The 26,294-nt window shown below is 43.6% G+C and overlaps 1 protein-coding gene across 1 annotated transcript in view; it reads right to left on the bottom strand.

Moving 5' to 3' along the window:
- The window catches only part of IFFO2 (intermediate filament family orphan 2), a 39,703-nt gene extending 14,695 nt beyond the window's left edge, over positions 1–25,008 (bottom strand). Inside the window, exon 1 of the mRNA XM_082776715.1 lies at positions 24,256–25,008. Coding sequence (XP_082632841.1) covers positions 24,256–24,884 — 629 coding nt within the window. The 5' untranslated portion in view covers positions 24,885–25,008. The remainder of the gene's footprint in view (positions 1–24,255) is intronic.
- Between the last annotated feature and the right edge of the window lie 1,286 nt (positions 25,009–26,294).

The raw sequence follows: 26,294 nt of genomic DNA, 5'->3' as shown, positions 1-26,294 counted from the left end.
CAAGAAACAAAAATCCAAACAGTAACTTCACCAAGCAATTTAGCATCCTCCCAGGAAGGCCACCGTTCCTTTTTATAGTTGAGCAGAAGCATGGTTTTGGCACAGTCAGTGAAGGGAAACCAGGGTCTGATGACTTAGTCTGCGAAGCCTTCAAAGTGTCCGTTCAGCAAGCCGTCCTGACGAGCAGGTCACACCGCCTGCTCAAACGTGTTACTCCTCACATCCCTTCCTTGGCAAAAACCAGGAATCTGAAAGCCTACCTAGAAACTTGGGCTGACAACTGCCATCAAGACATTTGCTTTCAATAGTCCAGTAAATATTAGATACCACACAATTGAAAACACTCCTGTGAGCTTAAGTACCATCATAATTATTTCTGTTGTCACTTCCAGGTTTTTTTTTTTTTTTTAATATACCTTAATTGAAAATGGCAAACCATGGGACCAAAAAATCTATTAAATCATTCTCGAAAATGCGAGGCTGCAAGGTTAGAGCTGCCACAACACATAATTTCAGCATATTTACAAATTCACAAAGAAATCTGGTGACAGCTAGATTGCAGGATATTCCCATTGAGGTAGCTGCATGCATAAATATCACACTACTCGATACATCTCTGCCTTGGAAGCTTAATCCCATCTGAAATGGAAGCTGGGGAGGACCAATTCAGCAGCACAGGCTGCAGGCAGCCGTGGCGGCGTTGCACTTTGCTGTATTCAGGCACCAGCAGAGGCACCTGAACGGGTTACATCTCAATGCAGTAGCACCGTGGAGCGCAGCGCCAAGATGACATGCTGGCTACATCCACTCCTTCCTGCTATTGTGCTGCAGGAATAGCCAGCAAAACAGCATGAGTCCTCCAGTGTACAACCAAAGTTTGATTTATGCAGCAAGACTTGTGCATATTTCTACCAGCAAGGATTTGCTGCCAAGCAGAGTAAAATATTTGGGCTGAAATTTGCATTTGTCATCAAATGTTTTAGCTTGTATTTCCATAACCTATTTGTTTTTTGACTACTAATTACATGTATGGTCCTGTAAAAATAGTAACTTTGTTTTTCAGATTTAATATTAAAGTCAAGAAGGTGAAATTAATTAAAGTAATCAATTAGGTTCGCAATCTGTAAGATAACCTCCTTCTGTTACAGAAGGAGTGTTACATGGCTTTAATCATTCCTTCTGGTCCTTCTGCCAGCAGGCTGTTATTTGTGGATGCAAGGCAAAGCAGACATTGCAAGAACTGATATGCTGCTGCTTCTCAAAGCTTTAACTGCAGAAATCAGGAATACCAGCTGCATTCAGGTTATCCTGCTGTATTATTTGCATTCCTACAGTACACTGTGCGTTCTGCAGAGGGGGATGTATTTTTGGAAGACCTATTTGCGTATTTTTACTGACTACGCCAAAAAGCTAGCAAAAAGGATTAGCATTCCTCCCTAGCAGTTCAGCCGTTCTGGGCAGCTGCCAAAATTACGCATCTCAAAGTCTGCTCAGACTAACCTTCCTCATCCTGCAAGAATTCCAGTAGTTCCATTTCTCCTCTTTGTGCCAGTTAAAGTGCATTTCACAGAACAGTGATTTACAGCCCTAATTCCCTTCTGCCAGACTCAGAGAGGAAAAGGCTGCCTTCTTTACACACACCACAACACCCCAACCCCCAACTTTGCTCTGGGTTCTGTTTCTCTTAATTATAAGAACAATCAGGTCATTTTTAACCCAAAAGTTCATGCCTGGCAGAAGAAAAGAATTCACGCTGGACTGATAATAAGGGTCCTGCTAATCATTAATATCACATTGTAAACCTCAGAACACATTTTTCCCACCCACCATCGAGCTGAACATCATTTAACAGCTTGTTACATCATTTAACAGCTGAAAATGTCAGCCTTACTTTTTCCTCACACTTAAACCTCAGCAAACCCTTTGCAGTGAAGACAGGAAGAAGGCTGGGAAGGTAGAGGGTGACAACGGGACAGGAGATTAATTCTCCTTTTGAACTTGCAAGCAAGTGAGACAATAGAAAGATTGCTCATTCATATGATCATTCTCTACTTGCTGTAACACACAGGACTTTAAAAGGGACCTTGGCAGCTGCTGCTACTACACGCTCCAACAAATGCTCCAGTAAGTAGTCAGTCAGCAGGCTGCCGAGAAGATGCTAACTATGGCGCTGACGTCTTTAATGCTCAACGTGCTTTATGTTATTCTCCCAGTATTCTATACTAATCAACGTCATCTTCCTCCATCACTGTTTTAGAGGAGATGTGGTCTTCCACAAGGCTTAATCCCAGCAGGTTGTGGGTGCCCTCTGTTTCTCAGCAAAAAGCAGCATTGATGCCGCTTAGGTGTGCAACCTGGGATGTCCACGGAAGGCTCGAAGCCTGGTGCTCCCTTCACCTGAAGGGAGGGCAGGTCAAGGACAGGCAGACAGGCAACTGCTCCACTGGAAAGCCACAGGAGAAGCAGTGACAGGAATAAAGAGGAAAAGCAGAGACATGAACAAGGACTACAATGCCCAAAAGAAAATGGCTGCGCATGCTACAGGCTGAAGACTATCAGTCTTATATATTTGCAGCAGCATATCAAATAGACAGCTGCTCTTGCTTGTCTCACATACACTTATTTCTTGGCTCAGACGCATCAATTGCTATGATTTCCAGCTGCATCCAAAATCTTTTTTCTGACCCTGAAATGTAAACGTCACCATCTAGATCTACTGGACTTCAGAGCCTCTCTGTTTTGTTTTACTCTTGGTTCCTTCTAAAAGAAAAAGAAAAAACTAAAATACGAATTTCAAGGCTAATCAAGCTTTTCTCCATCTTCCCCACCTACAAGGATGTTTTAGTCATAACCATCACCCACCCACCCCCAAAAAAGGGCTAGTCTGCATTCGAGCAGTCACGGGCCTATTCCCCTCTTACCAGATGTGACATATTACATTCCAGCAGCATTCAGTCACTGCAGCTTCGGGCCCCAAACTACTTCTGCAGTCCTGTGATTAAGAGTAAGTGTCTTACATAGCTTAGAGGAGAACAAAGGATGTTTGCTCTCTTTAAAGGGAAAAGCTATGTTACGGGGGTATTAGACAAACAATACACATGAACAGTCAGCTATGGTTAAGGTTGCTTAAAGCTTTATTCCTGTAAATCTGAGTCACAAGAAAAAGTCGTGCGTTTCCTCGGAAATTGGGAGGGCAGCTCTGAGTTCACCAGTACTAACACTTTCTGCTGAACAAAAGACAGCAGATGAAGACATCTCAAGAACTGGAATATCCCCTAAAACCTTCTCTAATGTTTTCCAATCCTAGTGTTCATAGATTTAAACTGAGGAGGCTCTCTTGACAAAACCAACTTCAAGACGCTATCCCACTCCTGAATACCTGCATCAATGAACACAAACTTTGTCCTTTCTTCTCTCCCAGTATCACCAAATCAAATTTCATAATACACACTGATGAAGAGAATTGCCCATTGGAGTAGATTCACAATGCCTCTTTAGGACTAGGACAGAAAGTTAGTTTTTGAGAAATTTGCCTTTCCAAAAGCAGTTCAGTAATTTTCTTTCAAAAATACAGGATTTTTAGATGCAAGCACAATATAATTTAGACAACACACTTACGAAGTATGACAGATGCAAACCTACAACTTCAGATATGTTTTTGATCAAGGCAGAAAGGCACGAATAGACTAGCTGATAGTCAATTATGCCTGATGGTATCAACTGCACTATTTCCTTCATTGAAAATATCCTTCCTTAAGGAAGCCTAACAAAAACAAAACAAAACAAAACAAACAGACCAAGAAAAAACATTTACAGTGGTCTAAGAACCTGCCATTTTCTCAGGTGTAGACTTTGAAGCTTTTAATTCTGCTTTGTTTGTGAGGGAGCACCTTCCCACTGGTTCGCAGGGAGAAAAGCAGCCATGAAAAGGAAGACCAAATTGCTTGAATGCTTAAGTCCACACCAGGAACAAAAGGGTGTATTTGAACAACGGCCATAAAATGCTCATAAAAATACATGATTCCTGAAGACAAACATATTGATGAATACGCTGATGAAGATAAAACTTATTGATGACTATGAACACTGCCCCATCCCTGGAAGTGCCCAAGGCCATGCTGGATGGGGCTTTCATCAGCCTGATGTAGTGTGGGGTGTCCCTGCCCATGGCAGGGGGTTGGAACTAAGTGATCTTTAAGGTCCCTTCCAACCCAAACCACTCTGTGGTTCTGGGATTCTATGAACTCACCGTGCCATCTCAGGGAAAAGCATCATTGTGTTCTCTCGCATGCTAAAACACCACTATTCCATTTTTGGCATGAGATGCACCCAGCCTTGCTCATCCCTAAGATATGAAGCACCTAAGATGCATTCTCTGATGCACCACACCTGCAAGGAAATGGAGAAAACACCCATCCCATTGCAGGACCGAGTAATTACACCCCTGGTGCTGCCGTCACCACTTACAGACATGTCTCTGTGCTCGCTTTCCTTTGTGGCAGCACCGCTTGTTCCTTTGTGCTTTCAGATCTTTCTGACGCCCATACGCTGTTTATGGGAACTCCAAATGGCAAGGCATGCTGCACGGCTCACCAGTGCTGGCACGAGATTTAACACTTCACACACACAAGCCTAACCAATTTAATCATCCCAGATTACTCACAGAAGTTACGTGCTGCCTCTCGTTGCATGGCTGTAGGAACATGCCCATTAATCCCCTCTCCAGCACCTAGATAATAACTATCAACATTACAGTTTGTAACTCTGCTTATTATACTCTGATTTCATCTGAATCAACTTAACGGCCCCTCAGAAGTACAAACTTATGATGCATACACAAAAGGATCCGCAGCCTAATCCTGTAAATGGCCAGAGGCAGAAATCTGGGCAGGGCACACCGCTTGAGAGGAACACATCGTGGTACCTTGGGAGAGGAAAGCGTCCTATTCAAGACTTTCTGAGCAGATGCAAACAAACTTTACGATACTAAAACCCTGCTGCAGCGTCAGTCTCTGTTTACCCGTTTGCCAGATATCAAATCGTGTTTCTCAATCAAGAGCAGAACCCACATTTATAATCTCATGGAACCACTCCTCATTCTAGAAGGCAGACTTGGATTGTAAATGCAGATAGTCATCTACATGCTCTCGTTAGCTCAGAAAACCTGAACCATCCAAGATGGATTTCATTGAAACAAAACAAAAACAAAAAAAACTTCTGCAACACTATCTTCTATCTTCTTTTTTAAGCAAAAAAAGCCAGCCAACAATGCACCATTCTCTCTGCTTTTAGAATCCTGGCTTAAGAGTTCATTTTTCCATCCACTCTCAGTTTTGCATTAAACTAGATGCAAGGTTGCATTAAACAATTAACCAATGTTACCTCGATTATGTGCGCATTTGTAAGGTACTGTAAGACAGGCGTTCTCCTAAATTATCCCAAGCACGGGCCATTTTGATCCCACATGCCCTGACTTCTTATTGAAGCAAATTAAATGTTAGTTGATGGGCTCCATGTAAAACGTATTAATTTAATGTGAATGTCTTGATTCCATTAAAGCCTGGCTCTAAAACAACAACAGCAGCACTCAAATGAAGTCATCTGTTGCTTGCAATCAGCAGGAAAGCATCCGCTTCACACAAGTCTCAGAGTCTCCTTGCTAGAAGTCTGTCACTGCAGCATCACGTTTCCCAAATGTCAGAGTAAGGGGGGAAGCTGGCATCCTCGAACCTGCAGCAATGGTCTAGATTATACAGGTAAATTCACTGCGTAGCAGAACTCATGCCCTTCATGCTGCTAAAACCCAGGGGGTTCACTACAAAGAGAAGGTTAATATCAAAGCTCTGTTCTAGACTCATGCTCTACTTAAAATGGCATGCAGGTCTTTGAACAACAGTGATTTCTTGTGTAGAGAATTACTGAAAGAATTTCCTCTACAGGAAAACACTGCATAATTATACCTTCTGATTACATTCACCTGGAATGATGATCGAGACTTTTAATGGAACCACAATAAATATCATCTGAAAATTCATTTGTTCATTAAGTTCATTAAGCCACGCATAATGGCACAGGAGTTTAACAACTTCAAGCAGAAGCAACAGCCATGCCTGCATTCCTTTAGAGAGCAAATAATGGTGCTTTTAATACATTAGAAGCATCTACATGTAATCGTAGAATCTTCATAACATTAAATACATGTACATTTTAAGCTACATAGCTACAAGACACATGCTTCTGCATGATGTATTCTTGCAAAAACTGAACTGAAAAGAACTGAAAAACACTGAAAAGAGCAATTTTCAATCTAAGGTATCTTTTGATACCTGCACCCAGCCCCAAACACAGAAGCCCACAGACACAAGATACTTATTCAAAATAGGTCTAATACAGCATGTGAGGCTGCTGTCAGTTGTTTTCACAATATTTCACAACTACCTGACAGAGAAAGCACCTACAGAGATTTTCTGTCCTTACAAAGGAATTTGCACTATGCTGAAGCATCAGTTATGAACTCTGGCTATTTTCAACCACACAGCCAATCGAGTGAAGAAAAAAAATCCTTGAAGGTCTGCCATTTACCAATGCATCCAAGGCCACTAACGTTGGTAGTTTATTTCTACATCACTTAATAGCAAATGCACTTGAAATGCTTCTTCCTCAAAAGAAATTATGAACTTTTTTCCACTGTATGAAGAAATAGCATAAAACAGATAAGGGTATCTAGCTCACTGCTGCCCAGCTTTCTCTTTAAGCCAAGCCAGACTCTTTGACTCACTCTCAAAGGTGTTTGAATTCTGAATTGGACAAGTGTCGTGCAAAGAAGTCTTGTTTTCCCTTGCATTTGTAATCTAATCAGCATCCTAGTTGCTAACCCCTTCCAGAGGAGAGAGTCCCGAACTTCTAGAAGTAGACAAGTTACTTTCATTGGAGAGGAAAATTCTGTAGAACTTCCTCCTTCCCTAGGTATTGTCCATTCTTTACTTCGCAAAACCCATTTCAAATCCTTCTCAAGAAGACCATCCCCATGACAACATAACCAAAACCTCTGTATCATGGACCTGCCTATTCTGCAGCTGCAAGCGATTTTAAATATTGACTAACACATTAAGCCTCTGAGAAGTGTTCCCAACCACACCTATCAACAATGGCCAGGAGTACACCCTCCCAGAATGAACCTGATTAGGTAATTAATTTTATTTTTTTTCCATATGATCTTACAGCATCTTTACATTTCTGCATAGCTGTTCTGCTACCCCAGTTCATATCAGGCACATGGAAATTGTAACTGCTCTGGAGGAACTGAGCTTTCACACTTTATGAAGCAAAACCACAAAAGACCTCTGTGTATTCAGTATTTATTTATGAAGTATCCATATACTAGAATCAGAGTATAATTAGAATCACATTTATCACTAGAGTTCTCCACACCTTAAACCAGTGTGCTGACCATAGGCGCACAACCATTTCCTGAAGCCTGCAGAAAGAGATTTCTGGTAAATCATAAAGTGCTCCGGCTGATAAGATAGCAGCAGATTGCAAGCTCTTGGAACGAGATTTACGATGTAATTCATGATATGTTAACTGTTATATCAGGTAAACTAAACACTGCTTTCCGTATCCTCCTCTTATGTTTGCCAGGGCAGCAAGCAGCTCTACAGATCTGTGCCTCACCGACCTGCACAAACACAACAAAGAACAGATCGAGCCGTATTTACTTTGCGCAGAGGGGTGGGCACAGACAGTCTGCAGCAAGGGGTTCCAGGCAGGATCAGCACTTGCTGTTTTCTACTTGGCATCAGCAGCTTAAATTCATTTTTCACCCCTGTCAAAATCTACTTGACAGTGTTTATTAACTCCTGATCAAATATACTTGTCTTAAGCATGAGCGAATAATTCTGCAGTGTGGCTCTATTGCAGTTTTTGACAGCTGAAATGCATTTTTTTCACTGGCATGACAGACCCCCAGAAAGGGGAGAGGGATTTGTGCAGTAACATGAGAAGAGGGGGACTCTTCCTGCCTTCCATTTTCCAGTAAGCTTTGTGGTAACTGAAGCTAGCCCAGTTCAGTTTCTAACAAAAGAGCCTTGTGAAAAAAACAATCCAGGAAAATGCAAGGCCTACAAGCTCAGCTTGTGAGCTAGCTTTCCTGGGGGGGTGGGCAAGGGCATAAGCATTTCCTCTGTATAAAAAAGGAAAAGAAGCCAAGAGCACAAGGTAAGGACAAAACAATTAGAAAAAACAATACCAATAGCCCCAGACTAGGCAAAGATGTAAGAAGATGCAAGGGGGAAAGCACACTATGCAGAAGACAAACCACTTGAAAGCCTACATCTAAACTGCTCCCCACTGCAAAAGACAAAATTTATGGTTAACTTAAAATTTTCAGCTACTAAGATCAGTCCTTAAACAGCCTGACAGCTATCAGAAACATATCAGAAATGTGAGCTGCAGAACCATTAAATTAGCTAGGATATCGACTTCCAGCAGGCTTCTCTGTCGTTAGGGTAAGTAGCTACTATTCCCTACCCCAACAGGGCATTCTGTGTCTACACTGAGTCTGCAGACCCGCTGGTGAGCAGGACTTCAGGGTCACATCTCCATGCCTCCAGGATACCTGCAGCAGCACTTTAGTGTGAAAGTACAAGTCAGACAGACTCTTAGTTTGCTTGACAAGTCAGCTCTGATCCCAGGAATTTGATGCAGCCCACACATGGCATAATAAACATGGTTAGGTGAATCTACGAAACATCTGATCAGATTTATACCAAAATATGACATAGATCAGTACAGCAGACACCTTTGGAAGGACGAGAATCAGAGCACTACACGTTGGGTTTCTTTTTTAGCTCAACTGGGCAGAAAAGAAAAAAAGACATATTTGTGAAGATTTTACTGCAGCCTAGGTAGCTACTGCATCAGTCTTTCTGGGAAAACGCTCAAGTTCTCAGTTCTCTTCCTCTTGTATCAGTCAAGTGCAAGGCATTTCCCCCCTTTTGTAGGTATATCCGCTTATTTTTCCTCTATGTGTGTGCATATTTATGTATATATATATATATATATGTATTTGTATTAGCAATAAAGAGGAAATTTAAGAAGATAGACACATCCTGATTTCACCATATTGGAGGACAGCATCATCTTCTCAAGGCTGTTTCAGCTCCTTCCCACATTGCTATTTTTTATTTATTTTATTTTTTACTTTTATTTCCCTCCAAGAGGTTTCACAGTGCCAAAGAGCACTCACTGTGCCAGCAACCACTGACGAGCACAGTTATAAAACAAAGAAGAAAGACCAAGGTCCAAAAGAAGTGCAATTCTACACAAACCAAAGCCATCTCTAGGCCCACTTTTAGTGCTCTAGGCTCACTCTCAGCCCCTAGCTGTGCTTGTGACAGTCAGTTTCACCCAATCAAGCTGGTCTAGAAGATGCAGCTACACGCTCCTTTCTCCACACCACGTGGCAAACCCTCAGCCCACAGAACAGCTCTGCGTGCTCCCAGGCCTGCAGAAGACAACCGTAAGCACAGCTTATGAAACAGCCACAGCAAGAGCATTGCATTCCTGTGAAACTTGTCATAACTGCAGATAAAAGTAATTACTTTGACTCATTTTGAAACAGGTAATCTGAAAAGCACAGGATTACATGACTGTATACCGCTGCTAGCTACAAGTTAATTATCGAATGCTGAATTCCCATGTAAGGAAATCCCTAACAAACACAAGTATTACAAACGTCATGCATTAAAGACAACCGATCATGTACAGAAATTTATTTTACAACTCCACCCATGAACAAGATACGATTTTATGGTAGTTAGTATGGCAGACATTCAGGTGCTTGGTCCTAACATTTTGGCACATGCATACTAATAAACTCACTGTGAAATTCAGCTGAGTAAACTCATTATTCCCAACTAATGACCATTCTCTTCAAAGACAGTATTTCCAAAATACAGTGACAGACGTCATAAAACTCTAATGAAAGACAAAAAACAGAATGGAGACTACAAGCCTGAAGAAGTACTGATTGTTTCTTTTATATATATATATGTTTACACTTCCTCCAAAATAAAAAAGCTACCCATTATCCTGTGCTCCTCCTGAGTAACTGTTTTATGTTTACCTACCCTGCTACAGGGTGGCAAGGGGGGGGTGTTAAATTTCATTTTTCAGGTCTCATGTACACAGGTAAAGACAGGCATCTTGGAGCAAATGAGAAGCAGAAGTTCAACATCTTGAAATAGTTGTTTTTTCCTAACCCTACAATAGCAGGGCAGGAAACAGTAGCCTAACCAATGCCTTTAAATCGCGTTGCAATTACTGCAGAGACTATTCAGCATCTCAGATTCTTTGAGCCAACACACAGAAAAAGCCTGGTGCAAGTGTTAATGTGAAAAACTTGTAGAACTGCGGTCTATTGCACTGAAAAGGTCGGGCAAAACAAGCTTTTAGAGACCCTGCGCAGACAAAGGGGACTCTCAGCTGTGGAATACAGTATGCTATTATCATTGTCCCAAAAAACCCATGTGATTCCTTTGGACAGCTCATCTCCACCATCCACATCATTACTGAAATGAATACAGGCTATAGCATAACAGAATAGAGCAAGAAAAGTTTCTTCATCAAATTGTAAGGTAGGATGTTTATAAGGGAGTTACCAAGAATACTTCAGTGCTCAGTTTCAGGAACAAAACTGTGCAATGAAAGGGGATTATTATAACTGACTCATGTTATAATCACAGAAGAATCCATCCATTGTTTAAGGAAACTTAAAAATTGCTTAATGCTCTTAATTTAATCAAATATATTCAAACAGCAGAAGATAGGCACTGGCATGCCTGTCCCAGAGTCTGACGCCATGCTGGCTTAAAAAAATAAATTATCAACAGCTTTATTCCAGGCCTTCTATGTAGTTTTAATAGCTCCTTCCCTAAGATTTAAGATGACTAATATTAGTATTTTAGAAAAAAAAATTAGAGTGCAGTTTACAGTTGTGTTAAGTAGTGTTAAGCAAACATTTACAATAAGTAAAGGCTTTCTGCAGCCAGCCACCGAAAGTGTGGTTTTCAACTCCTATCCTCCATGCTAAAATTTTTAACCAGTGATCTGATCTTGATGTCCTGTGGTTTTTAACACAAGAGGGTCCCATTCTGTTTCTCTTTTCCCTAGCATACTCATGTCTAACTCTCAGCCCTTAACCAGTTCAGCACATCACCACTAGAGGAGTAATATAAAGTACCCATTAATAAACGTAACAAGTTAGTGAAAGTATTACCAGCAGAGAGGACAATGCCAGACCTTGCTGTGACTTGTTTCTGTAGCCAAGAGCTTCCAACTTCTAAAATCTAGCACATGAGGCTTGAGCTGATTTTCAGTTTTCTCCCTCTAGTCCTCAGTTGCACAAGACCAATACACTTTTTTCCCCACAAGACAGCTGTATTCATCTTTCCCTAACCATTTTATCCTATCCTTTTACCTCTAGTTCTCAGTTCTCTTTCCTCTATTTCTGATTGTTTTCTAAATCCCCAGGAAAACAGGAGACATTTCAAGAGGTGGTAAAAATTTTAGTATGAAAAGAATGGTCTTGGGTGGTAGGAAAAGAAAAAGTAAGACATGGAGTAAAACATTTGCAGTCTACTTGTGGTGAAGAGTGCTTACTGTATCAAAAGAGTACAATTCTAGCCTTGTAGCGACTTTGAAAAGATGTCAGAAGTGTACTCCGATATGCCATCACCATTTTAAAAATACATTTGTATTTTTATGGTGTTCAGGACATTCTACTTGTAATGTCCCACCTCCTTCTTGCTGCTGAGAGCTCTCAGCAAAACACATCCACCTTGCCAGAAGTCTGGCAGCTGAGGAGACAAGTAGTTACAGAAGAGATTTAAAGCTATAATAAGATCTACTGCTAAGCTGTCGGAAAATACAGGCAAACTTCTGTGGCATGAATTTCCCTTCTATTTTGTATAAACACCTAATGAAAGCTTTCATGAATGTCCTCTTGGAGGCTGCCAAGTTAAAATAGTACATTATCTCAGCTGATGCACATGACTACATGGAAGATCCTTACATCACAGCTCTAAGCAGTAATCTAGCAAGCTTTTAACTACAGGAAATTTTTCCCATGTAGGGTGAATAATATTTTTTTTCAGTACTGCCTCAGGACTTCATGGCAATCTGCTACTAAGTGGAAACCCTGGATGTCTCAAGTAACACAGCTGCGCTGCGGGTCTCTTGCTCTCTAGATGGAGCAGGGATTTTCTGGCACTGGAACTTTTATGCTCATGTTGGGTCCGTGGGTTCCAAGTTGAGTTCCACTGCACGCATCCAGCCAGGTGTCTTCTCAAGAGGCATTTTCACAATAAGCCACCATGAAGGCAAGTCTTACTCTGCAGAGCAAACCAAAAGTGTCTGCACAATTTCCACAGTGAACAGCTGAAAGAAATCCCACTGAAGTCAATGGCCTTTCTAAAGGAATGCTTTCAGGAATACAACAGACTAAATAGCATGTGTTGTTCTACTCTTACTTCTAAGGTCACCAGCTAGCCCAAATGCATCACTGTCACTGCACAAAGTGATCACAAAAAGCACCTTTTTCAACACCTATTGCAAGCTACTAACACAACAAATCTACCTCCTTTTCCACAGATATTTGCATCTTCTCTAGATTGACATTCAAGCCAATGATCCATTTTGGGGATGCACTGATCCACTTCTGTTGAGAGCTCAACTATGCAATTAAACATACAACAAGTTAAGGCGAGCTGCTATGATGTAGCCTGTACTCAGTACAAAACACTAGTATTTTAACAACTTCTCTCATAAAAGGTCTTGGTTGACTCTTGCTAATTTCATGAGCAAGTGCTCTCTGCAAACAGCCAGGCTGCTACACAAAATGGGCAGGGTTGGAAGGGCCCTCTGAAGATCATTTAGTCCGACCCCCCCACAGAGCATGATCACCTAGAGCACCTTGCATGGGTGGTATTTTGAATATATCTGGAGAAGGAGATGCCACAACCTCTCTGGGCAACCTGTTGCAGTGATCTGTCACCCTCACAGTAAGGAGTGTCCCCTCACATTGAGCCAGAACCTCCTGTGCTTCAGTTTGTGCCCATTGCCTCTCATTCTGTCACTGGACACAACTGAAAAGAGACCGGCTCCATCCTCTTGACACCCTTCCCTCAGATATTTATATACATTACTGAGTCCATTCATGTATACAAGTATCTGTTGGAGCCATGCCACTGTTACCACCCCTGAGTGCTTCGGGAGGGCATACGCCCCAGTAAGCCCAAGTAACAAAACACTGCTCTTCTGCAGAACGGAAACAGAGATCATGCTGGAATGTATTACCACAACATTTTCATTCACTTCTGTGATTTTTTCAGCCTGAAATGCCAAGAATAATTGCACATTGCAGCTAAACCTCCTTTTCTTTACCTTTCCTTTAGGTTTACCTCTCTCTGCCCTTTCTCTCCCTCCAACTCCTTTAAGAAACAGCCTCAAAACCAAGAGCAAGAACTCTTAATCTCTGCCCCAGCACTGAAGGCCTTCATTGAACCTAAAAAAAGATCAAGGAAGCTGTTTTATAAAATGAGATCATGCTTACCACTTTCAGGAAACAGGAAGGCAGCTGAGATACATAGCTAGGATGCAGCAAAGTCTCAAAACTGTGGTCCTATGTATCCAGTTTTAACTTACCTATATTTTAAGAGTTGGATTATCTTTGAAAATTTAAATGTATTTATTTATGTACTTAAATGTATTTAAGTAAAGCCTTTACATGTAACGTCAGGATTCTAATAAGGCAAGTAACAACAAAAGGTAGGAAATAAACAGCTCTTCAAAGACTCCTGTGACACTGGAAGAAATATTTTGTACTCCTTACACAATGCTCCGAGAAACATGAGAGTGCTTAGTCTGTTTAAGTTGCTTTAATCACTCTAGTACAATGGGCAGATTAATACAGTTTAGTATTCCTAGCTAATTACAGTGACTGGTCTTTAGAGAAGTACCATTAAACCACAGTACTCTGCCATTTAAATGGAAGCAAACTAATAAAGATGACAGCTAGGAGGATATAAAATTCAAGCTTAGGCATTTCTAAATATCTGTAGAAAGGCAGAACAGTCTTAAATTCACACACACACAACAGTTGTTTTTGCTGTTACATAAACTCCCAGTGACATAACTGTTCGGTACTTAATTCAGAGATGAACAGTGAAAAAAAAAAAAAAAAAAAAAAAAAGGAGGAACAGTGCTACGTTTTCAGAAATTAGATCCAATTCTAAGGAAGGCAGTCTGAAACACTATGAGTTGGAGGCCCCAGACAATCTTTTAGTGGTCAAACAAATCTCAAGGCTGACCCTACTAATGAAAGGGAAGCTCTAACAGTTGAAAATAAATAACAAAATAGGCAAAGGCACCACCAGCCAAGCCTGCAGTGTGTTCTGCTGATAGAAACAAGCAAGCAGCCCTGCCAGCAGCTTTGTATAGATGATGCCCAGCACAGCAGCGCTTACGTTACCTGTACAAAATCTCCAGTCACCAAAAATTAGCGGGATGCAAACAGCATGCAGTGTGCAGGGAGAGGAAGAGAAGAAGGGCTTCAGGAGAGCTCCAGCACAAACCCCAGAACAGAAGGTCAGCCAAGGCAGTGGTGTGACACAGGCTGACCTCGCTGCCTGGGAATCCCAGCAGAGCAGCTGAGTCACGGACCAGACCCCATTGAGACCAAAGGTGACTCGACAGGAAAGCCATGGCAGCACAGCACGACACATCGATCTCCATACAAGGGCCTCACATTGTGTCTTGCCGTGGATTTCAGCAGAGGGCTCAAACACTAATTAATGCCTCACTGAACACAGGAGGTGAAAGGGGAAGCCTGTGTATTTGCAGACAGGATGCTGCTTATCACAGTGCAACAAAGTGAGTCCGGTCCAGTGCACGGCCTAGCCCACAGCACCAGTAGCAGCACGGCCTGCCTTCACGTGGCCGTACGGCTCCTAATGTCTCCCACACAAACGGTCAGTAAAGGAGATGGCAAATTCCTTACAGTCAATGAAACTTAGCAGGGAAGAGCCTGACCATGTTGCATACAAGCGGATAGGAGGATCTAATACCCAGGAGGGGAAGAGAAGCTCTAAAAGAAAAGGGGTTTATTTGCAGATTCATCACAGGCTGCATCCAAGAGCTTGATGTCCTTCAAGGACAATTATCACAAAATGAACTTACTTAAGTCCCACAGCAGTTCTTGAATTCTGTACAGCATCTCTGCAAGTGGGGCTTCGTTCCCAGGGTCACTTTGTCCCTTTTAACAAGAAAAGTTGATCTCCCACTGACAACCAGCACTTCCACACTCTGGTTAAGAATACAGATTAGTGGAAAAACATTTTCTTGTGAATTAAAGAGTTCAAGTGTTTTACACTCCTTTTTCTCCCTTTCTTTTTAAGAAAGAAAAACAGCGGGGTTTCAAAATTATGTGGATGAGAGAAATAGTCAAAGGCCAGGTGATTCTGGTATAGTCACTTGGAAAAAAATTGGTAGAAAAGTTAGGAACAGAATCCAGGATGCCCGCTGTTTCATCATATTACCAATGCTTTACTGCAAAAGTTATAAAAGAGATACCAACACAGATATTCTTATACCTGCACAGGAGAAGTTCTCTTGGGGCAGTTTTAGTGACAGTAGTTTTTAGAACTCTTCCAGTGTTCCCATTACAATTCAATATTAATGCACCATGCCATTCTACGGAATTACACCAATACTTTGTTTTGTTTTTTTTTTTTTTGTTAACTAGGTTTGACTTACAAAGGCTTGACTTCTATGAACAGACACAGGCCTGCTAAATTTAAATTCTGTTCCCTGTATCAGATTAGGCTTCATTAAGAAGAAACACAACTCTGTTTCCCCCCATTCCCCTGACATACAGACAAGTTTTATCTGTAAGAGTCTAGCAACAGAAATATTTTTTTTCTGCTGAAACCATTGATTTGGAGTAAATACTAAGCCAAGATCCTTTTGATCTTTCTAATTCCAGCATCAGTCACTGGATGGACTCAATGCATCTACTGTATTTAGGGGTAAAGAGAGATCCAGTCCTATTATTATCACTTCCTTCTACATCTCTCTTCTCTGTGTTTAATGAGCCACTGTAAATTACTATGTTTGCTAGCTCACATGAAGAAGACCAAGTTAATTCCTCCCTGGCTTTCCTCTCCTTAGTACAAGGTATGCAAGCTGTCACATCTTTCAACCAACGTTAATCTCTACTTACACGTACAAAAAGCCATAGATTTACATGCAAAAGTAAACAAAAAGGAGTCTGTAAAGCTACAGCACACCTGGGTACTGGTAGCTGGCATTTTACAATGTAGAATTTAATCTGAAGTGTACTTTTTTAACAAGGGCTTTGTGGCTTTGATTTAGATCTGTAAAAGCATTTAAGACTGGAAAAAATCAAAACATCTGGCTTGTCAAGAGATTCATGAAGTTCTGTGGAATTTGATCTGTAATGCCAAGATTTGCTTTCATCTGTATTTCAAGGCAAATTCAGAATATACCAGCTGAAATTAGCAGATTGAAGATTAGGCTCAGAACCCCATTCCAAACAACAGCAAGGCAAGCCCTCCTTTAGATCACACACACACCTAAAATCCTTCTCCGACGCAACGCAGCACATTGGTAGTTTCCAGATAGAAAAAGCCAAAAAAGGATGAACTGAACATTACTTGAGTGAGATCAAGCTCTGAGAAGTAGCAGTGGGCTCATTTTTGAAGCCAAAAGCTTTGAAATAGAATTGTCAGCCCTGACAGACGTGACTGGTTTCAGTCCCAAGACCTACTTGGAAGGGGATTCAAATTAATACTGTCTGGGGGGATACATCGAGTCCAGCAGAACACTTCCAAATGGAGCTCAGTAAATACCATGTCACGTGCAGATGTAAGGCTGAAGGAACGCATCATCCACAATCCAGCTTTGGGCAGATCATGCTGCGTGCTGTTAACGAGGGGCTGCATTGTTAGTGGGCACAGGGAGCCCTTCTCTCAGGGCTCACTGAATGGCCTCGTTATTCATGTAGATCCAAAGGCCAAACTGATGTCATTTTGCATACAATGATCAACACTGCTCACAGCAAGCAAAGCAGGAGAGAGAGACTCTCACACATTTTTAAGTATTTTAAACAAATGCTAAATTATTTATTTTTTAAAAGTCACTTGAAACCAAGCACCTTGTTAATCCACCCATGGTAAAAGTTGACACTGTGACAGTTCTAGAAGAGGTCACTGAATCGCCAACAACATTTCCACAAACATCTAGCATGATGTGCACAAGCCAGGCAACACATTAGCAGGCACCAGTCCTAGCCCAATCTTCTTCCACACCTACATTGAAGCAGAGAGATACAGTAAGGATGCACCTCTAGACTAGGTGACAGCCAGAGATTATGGAATGCCATACACTTGATTTATTTATTCTGCTTTGACACCAAATGCCACCCTCCTAAGTGACTTAATCAGCAAGCATGAGCACCTTGAGGTCATTAGTTACTTTTGTTAATCTCAAACCCCAAACAGAGACGTTTTAACAATATTTTTGAAACTCTGTAATTTATCAGTGGATCCAAGCCAGCACAACACTTACTTTCCGCCCACCTATTCTGAACATAAAATGGAGTCACACTCCTTCATTTCTGTTGCAAGGGTGGGAGGCATGGAAACCTGAGGATAACACCAGCCCAAGGACACTCACACAAAACATACCTGGAGAGAGTGAAATGCAGAAAAGAGAATAATACCCTAGAGAAGCCAGGCGTATTGTGGGGCAGAGCAGAGCACAGTTGGACAATGGCTTTCAAAGCACAGCCTTGCCATACATTTTCCTTGCACCCTGTTTATGAAGCATCTCGTTCTGTTTCTTACCACAAATCAGTTCAGGGCTCTGGAAACAAGATAATCTTTTACTATGGGCTGGTCACAAGGCTGCAGAAGAGCCTCAGTTAAACTAAGCAGTGTACATATGCATACTGTTGCATCTGGACCTTTATTTTTGAAGGCCAAACCATAAAATCTCTTCTTTCTTGTACAAACACAAGCTAAACAGTTGCGCTTAAACTTTAAGTTGGAGACTTAAACCATAAAGAGCTCACAAAGAACAACATCCCGTGCATACTTTCAGCAAACTAAAAAATATTTAGTCACAAAAGAAAATGCAGGAAGCCGGCCTAAGACCTGGCAGAGCATCACCACATAACCCTAACCACAAAAAAGCAGCTGTTGAGCTGTACATGGCTTCCGCGCTTTCTTTAGCTACAAGCCCAGCACCCAGGCTGCATCACTGCAATGAAAGGCTATGATTACCCACGATGAAGCCAGAAATAACTTGTTTTTACATTTGTTTTTGCCTCACCCCTAAATTGCAAGGGTCTTTAGAGATTATTTGGGTTTGAGATCAGAGGTATTTGGGGGGTTTTGCTCCCCTCCCACAGACCTACGCAATTCTCAAGCTCTGCTTTGAAAGTCTTTTTTCTCTTCACAAAGTCCGAGGCTTCCCAGTGAGTCACCAGAGGAATCAAAAGGTAAATTCAAAATGCACACAGCAAGTCTTGTGGTTCTCTTTCAACAGGGGAAGCTGTTCTTTGAAGAGCAGGGCACAGATCCTGGCCCAAGTTTCTCTGAAACTCTAACCACAACATAACGTGGAGATTTTTCCCCCCACCACATCCAATCCAGCTCATTTGCAAATTCATTATTTTAATCAGAAATCGGAGTTAATAGTTAGACAAAGATAAAGTTCAGAGTAAATAGCTAACACCATTTCAAATCAATCCTAGCATCTCAGCCCTCTCTGGCTGCTCTCCTTTCGAGCCAGTTCAGTAAGGTGCACATGCGCACGCACACGCACGCAGCTACTGAAGTATTTAACAGAACACTGCCTCAAGCCCACCCAGGTCCATGGGGCACTGTTGGAAAGTAGAACAAAAGGAAAAAATGCCTCTCCTCCTGAAACTTCTCCTACATTACTACAGCCCAGGAATCCCAGTTTCTAGTTACACCAATGGGGAAAAAAAAAACAAAAAAACAAAAAAAAAAAAAACACCAAAAACTAAGATTTATTAGAGCGCTCCAGATATTCACATATCATCGGATAAGGCATGTCTCTGCAACAGCATATTAGAAACAGCAATAGCACAGTTTAAGGACAAACATGTCTGACAGCAAACGTTATTCGTAAAGTGATTGATTTGCACAGCTCCAAACAGTACAACTTTCCAACTAACATTGATAAGGGATGTATATTTTTGCTAAAAGGCCAAGTTTTTCATCACGTCAGCGAGTTTTATCCATCCTTCATGCAGAAAACTCATGCCCTTCCAGTGCAAGTAAAAATATCTTTTTAAGGCCAAATATCAGGTTTCCCGGGAGCAAGCACTTAACATCAAACTTCACATCTTGTAAGGGGTTTCCAAAAATCTCTAATACCAGGCTGCAAGTCTGTACTGGAACTGGTAAGGAATACGAAACAATTTTAGTGGAAAGCCACAGCAAAACCTAACTAGCCCCTTTAAAATATAAAAGGGAAAGTATAAATAGCAGAATTTAATACATATATCTGGCTTTACACAGAGAATGTGGTATTACCAGCTCTGTAACCAATTGAAACGTGGACAGAAGTCTAGAATGCTGATTACATTCTTCTATAGGGATAAAAAAAATTATTTGTTTTTTATTGGGTCTATGCGTAACATTTGCATCTTGTTACCACTGATATTTTAGCTTTAAAAGTTTTCAGACATTCCTCCAGGGTTTATCTTAAGCACGTTTTTATTAAGTTCCCTTCTTTAAAAAATGAGATCCAGTTAGTTTTGACGCGCGTTGCCTTCGACAATGATAATCTTTGTCCTTTCCAGCTGCAGCAAATTTAAGATAATCTCTTTTTCAAGTGGACTTTATTAATCTTCCAAATGAAATACCATCCTGAGGTAAAACAATTATTTCCAGTTCAACTCTTAGTAACAGTTAAGTCTCTGCTGGAAAAGACGACTAACATCTGGCCAATGCAATATCTGTACCAATTAAGAACAATTTTGAAACCATAATATACAAATCTATTCAAGCATTCGGAGCAAAGATCGCTACAGACAGATCAGCAGCCTTCTTGCATTTAGAAGGAAGGAGAAAAAAAAAAACGAGAGAAAGAAGATGGAGAGCAGGGAATGACTGCAGCAGGTTTTCACCAAGTCAGCAGACTGGCTGGCCACACAGCAGCATTTTGCCTGTCATAACACACAGCGACGCACTTAGGTCTTAAAGTAGATCTCTGGAAGCTGGCGGCTGGCTGCCTCCCAGGAGCACAAGGGTCTGGCTGCCCCTCGCCAGGGGCACGCACCGTGCACAGCATCGCTGCACCACATCTGCCAGATGTGTGCATTTGGGCGTCCCGCCTTCACCAGACTGGTGATGCTTCAGCCTCAAACAGCAATGTAACGTGGCTAATTGGGAGGGGGGACTCATTTGCTCCCCCCTCCCCAATAAGCAAGTAGATTTAACATCCGGATGCAGTCTGCAATAGCACCACAGGCCATCACCCCTCAGTACAGCTGCCAAGGGCCCCAGCTGCCCGGGGAAGGCAGTTACACAGTGACAGCCTGCTCCACTTTCACATCCCAGCACCTTTTTTTTTTTTAATACAAATAACCTAAAAAGATCACGGTAACCCCAAATCCCTTTCAGGCAGTGGCACAGTCACATGCACACAGTTAAACCTGCTTATCCCACCCTACTTACCCATAGAGGGAGGGCAGGATAGATCCCAAATTCAAACACTGGTCATTTAAAAACCCCATGATTGTTTGATTTCAGCTCAAAGGGGATGAAGCAAGACAGCTGGTTTCAGTTTTTTTTGCTGTCTAAAAACACATTTGTGTGTATTTCAGCTTATGACAAAGATCTGACTTTTACCTACATTTCAAGACCCTGAAAGACTGGAAGAAGAATTTTCCATCACATTAGTTTGACTACAAAGAAAGTGGACACGGTTACCATTACCACTAAAAAGGTAATAACAAAACAACAACAACAAAAAGTTACAAAGGATTTGGAATCAGATCTATTGCCAGAAGGTCTGTTAAATGCTAGCATAAGTTAAGGTGGGGAATTTTAGGTTCAGTTCTCCTATAGGTCTCCTCCAACTGTAAACTCCAACAGCTGAAGTCATAATGCACCCTGTAAAATCATGATCGTTACTAAAAAAAAAATAATTGTAAGATTAAGGCAATTTGCTAATTTTGGTCTGAAATATCTGCTAGGCTTCTAGGGGGAACATTTTCTCATTTGTAGGTCAGGTATAAACAAAACATGGGTAAAAGATGACCTAAGTGCTCTGTTGACTATACGCTCTAGTATTTTTTTTTAAATATATATAGCTCAGAACTCCCAAATAGTCTCTTGCATTACAGTGTCCAAAAAAAAATGATCTGGGGGGACACAATAAAGGAGTTGAACATATTATCCCAGAAAAAGTTATCTGTAATGACAAAAAATTGCACAGAGAATTTCATCGGAAAGAACACCTTAAATAATTTCAGCTATTATTTTTAGGAGTAGCAGTAGTGTTACCTTTAAAACACCAGAAACAAAAAGCAATTGTTTCAACTCTGAATTCAAACATTGCATTTTTCAATTCACTAGTATGCTATAATGAGTTTGTGTCTTCAACAACAGACATCACACACAAGCATGCATTCTTGAAGAGAAGTATTCACTTGAGCAGGGTTCACTGACAGGAACACAGTCATCCACCCCGTGTTTTCCTGGTAAGAAAATAGTTTAAATAAGGAGGTTTTCCTAGCTGTGCCCTCCTAAATCAAGTGGTCAGCTTGGAAAGGGAGAAAAAGCTTCCATTGTTCTAGGAAAAAAAGGTAACATCTGCTTAAGTGTTATTGCACATCATAGTGGTGTCTTACTGGTCAGGTCATAAGGCCTTGTTGCTTCAAAGGAGGCTGCCTCCTTCTGCTGGTTCTGGAGTCAAAATGGTTATGTGGGGAGAGACAACACCAGCAGTGAATAAAAGCATTCCAACAGGCCCAGCAAACGTGGTATTTCCAGCAAGAAGATACCTGGAGCAGCACCACTTCAAAAGACCCCTGTCCACAAGGCCAAGGGGCTGTGCATCTCCCTGTCCGGCTTTTCAAACGCTCGCACAGCTTTGCAAGATCACAAATCCACATTAGAAACTCGTGCATGCACTTAGCTCTACACAGGCCCTCACAACATCATCAGGACACAGGCAAGAGACTAATATTCCACTTGGAGAACATTTCCCTAAACAAAACTTGAACATAAAAGGATTCCCGGCAAGATAATGGAAACACAGAGCATGTATTTATATACATGTACATATGCATACACGTGTCATGACAAAGAACCTGTTCTCTATAAAAAAAAAAAAAAAAAAAAAAAAAACATGAAAATACTTGTCCAGTCTTTCCAGGACTGCTGACAAACACTGCAATGCCACATTAGCTCAGGGTAATGTAATCAAATGGACTAATCTACTCCGTCTGCAAGAATTAAAACAAAAACAACATGATACTACCTCATAAGCATGCCAAAGCATGCTCAAGGCCACCAATGAGAAAACCAATCCACCCCAAAAGAGTGTAAGGTGTGGTGCCCATCTGTTCAGTGAAGGTCACAGAAGAGGGTAATAATCACTCCACTTATAGCAGGAACGTAAAAGACAGACTGCAAACATAATTCTAGTGTGATGCATGCTAGTGTGTATTAACCAAATTTTATTCTCAAGCATTAGGAGAAAAACCTGTTGTGAAAGCAGGAAGGGTGGCAAGAATAAGGTTTGTGATTGCCTACAGAGGCCCCCTTCACTCCATTAAATTTATAACTTTGATCACACAAAGAGTTAGACCTGAATGAAGAGAATACTTGCTGAACACAAGCAAGTGAATGCACACCAGACAGCACCAACTATGTACCAGCAGCAAAACTCAACTTAAATGACCCATTAGCAAGTTCCCATTCTCTTTGGTAAGGAAAAACCCACAAAAATCACGCAGCCATTAAAAAGAAGAAGTGTCCCCAGCTTTTGGTGACGCAGCCCACACCCGACACATACCTTCCTTACACAAGCCACCACCAAGCACCACTTCCCCTCAGCTCCACGGCTCCCATCTCCGTGGTGCCAACCATAAAAACAAACAACCCCACAGTGTGACAGCATCTACCGCTCTACACCAAAAAGAGGCCAACTGCTTTCCACCCAGATGCAGAGGGTGCTGCAGCCATGAAGCACAAAAGCTTAGAAACGAAGGCACAGCAGCCTAAAGAAATTGGACTTTGCTGGTGAACACAAAATTATTACTTAAACAGAATATTCCTGCCTATAAAGCTTCTCTAAACTAAGCTAATTCACAGGGATAGCTCTGTTATAAAGGCTGAAGTATGCAGAGAGCACACTGCAGCTCTGTTACCCTGGACGGAAGAAATTCAGGCATGCTTCACAGGCCACACAGCCAAGAAATGCTGGCTGCCTCCAGGAAAGGAAAAATAGAAAAGGATTAAATTTATTCTGCAGGAAAAACACAAGCGAGACAACACATTTTAAGCCTAAAAATGACAAAACCCCAAAATGGGAGCATTCACATTAGTCCCAAGGGACAGGTAGCTCGCAGACAATGCAGGAATTTCCCTGCAGAATCCCAACTACCTTTTTTTTTTTTTTCTGGCCTCCATCTCTGCCACAGATACATCAAGCAGGCAAATACAGCAAAGCAAAGGGAATGCTCTCAGCCACCAGGAAAAGCACCATCTGAAATCCCAGGGCTTCCCAACAGGCTAGAGGAAACCTCGGGATTACCAGGGCTTACAATGGCTGTCGTGGGGGCTTTTGTTGCCGTTTTGACCAATTCCGAGCAACATCTTTCCGCACAAACCCTCCCCTGCAGCATTCGCAGCCCAAATATTGCAGCACTGAGCTAATTTCGGAGAGCTGGCGGACAAAACCGACTACTGATCAGTCCGGAAAACGGAGACCGGCTAAATTTAGGAGGAACCTCAGCGATGCGCTGCTAACAGCGCCTTATTGCCCTCCTCCAAAAAGAGGAGGCGAGATGGATGGAGAGGGGGTCGAGCCAAGCGCCGGGACCCCGAGAGGACCCCCCCAGACCCAAACCTTGTCCCTTCAGGCCCCATCCCCGTCCCCCCCAGACCCAAACCCCGTTCCCCCGGGGCTCACTTTCTCTTGTACTCGTCCCTCTCCCGCTTGACTTTGGCCAGCACGTTGTAGAGCGCCCGGATCTCGGGGGTGATGGTGTCGATCTGCACGCCCACGCCGTCCGGGTGGATCCAGGAGACGCCGGGGCCCTGCACCGTCTCCAGCCCCCCGCCGCCGGTTCGCCGCACCTGGGTGTAGCTCCAGATGGTCCCGGGCAGGCGGCCGTAATGCGGCGGGGCCGGACCGGCTCCGGGGCCCCCCGCCAGCCCCGTACCGGCCAAGGGGAGGCCGCCGTCGGTTTGCACGGCCTGATCGCGGGAGAAGGTCTTGTAGCGCAGGCGGCGGTCGCGCTCGCTCTGCTGGGCCGCCAGCTGCTTCTCCAGCAGCCGGTTGCGCCGCTCCAGCTCGTGCACCTTGGCCAGGAAGCAGCGGAACCGCACGTTCAGCCCTTTCAGCAGGTGGATGTTGGAGCCCAGGTCGTTCCGCAGCGCCGCCGTCACCGGCGGGCCGCCCGATACCCCCGGGGGCCCTCCGGAGCCGCCGCCGCCGCCGCCGGGGCCGGGGCCCAGCGGGCAGGGCGCAGCCCCGCCGGCCGCCGCCGCGCCGGGAGCGAAGGCTCGGGCCATCTCCCCGAAAAGCAGCGAGTTCATGGCGGGGGGAGCGAGGCCGGCAGCGGGAGGAAGAAGAGGATGAGGAGGAGGAGGAGGAGGATGGGGCGCCGCCGCCTCGCGCTCCTTGCGGCTGCCGCCGCCACTGCCGCAGCCACCGCCGCGGTACCGGCACCCAGCGGCGGGCGGCGCGGGGAGGGACCGGCAGCGGCTCCGCCCGGCCGCGCCCCCGGGGGCTGCGGGAAGCGCCGCGGCCGCTCCTCCCCTCCCCTCCCCTCCCCTCCTCTCCCATCCCCGGCCCAGCTCGGTCGGGTGCAGGGAGCACGAAGGGCAGCGAGGCTGGTGGGGGGCTGGGGGTGTTCAGCCTGGAGATAAGGAGGCTCGGGGGGGACCTTATCGCTCTCTATAGGGACCTTAAAGGAGGCTGTAGGGAGGCAGCACTGGGCTGTGCTCCCATGTGTCTGGTGACACGATGAGGGGAAATGGGCTAAAGTTGTGCCAGGGGAGGTTTAGGTTGGATATTAGGAAGAACTTATTTACCGAAAGGGTTGTGAGGCGTTGGGATGGGCTGCCTGGAGAAGTGGTGGAGTCACCATCCCTGGAGGTCTTTAAAAGACGTTTAGATGTAGAGCTCGGTGATATGGTTTAGTGGAGGACTGGTTAGTGTTAGGTCAGAGGTTGGGCTGGGTGATCTTGGAGGTCTCTTCCAACCTAGATGATTCTGTGATGCTGTGACACCCAGGGCCAGCCCTCGTGGTGCCCTCCATCCACACCTTTGCAGCCCTGCCCCGGGCTGAGGGGAGCTGGCCGGCGGTGGGCTGAAGGCACGAGGGATGAGGTTGTCAGCCACCATCGGAACCTTTGAAGCGTTGTTATAATCTGGTAATTAAGTTATTAAATAAGCGTTTCCCGCTTACCGCTCCTGGACCTCTGGGCCGCTCAGCAATCAACGCGATGGTTTAATTGAATTGCGCGATTGCTGCGGCGTGTCCAAGAGGCACCCAGCTGAGCAGCAGCACCAAGCTCAAAGATCAGTGGAGATCTCCTCCTGTATGGTGTAAATGGGGGATGGCTTTTGGAATAAAAGGCGATGCTTTCAGGAGCTCTCACAGCAAGCCTTGCAAAATCAACCCTTGCAGGTGTTGGGGGGCTCTCAGGTCACAGCGCGGTGCCTTTCCCATTGTTCCCCAGGATCCTGTGGGTGCACCTCCCGTGTTTGCCTGCACCACCTGGAAAAAATGAATGTGCCAAGGTGGAGGCTCGCTGTTACCGAGGTGACTCAAAGAAACACCCAAGGTGATCTTGCTGAGTGCGCAGTGCCCGGCTGCCACCCGTGCTGGTGGCACTCACCAACAAGGAGCAGCCATCTCACCATCCACGTGGAGCTGCGATGGCACCGGCGCTGGGCAGGGCTCCGAGGACAGGCCCTGGCCTGGGCTGGGTGACCCAGGC

This window comes from Aythya marila (genome assembly GCF_965140915.1).
Source record: "Aythya marila genome assembly, chromosome: 21".
Taxonomy (NCBI): Eukaryota; Metazoa; Chordata; class Aves; order Anseriformes; family Anatidae; genus Aythya; species Aythya marila.
This window is presented reverse-complemented; position numbering and strand designations above follow the sequence as displayed.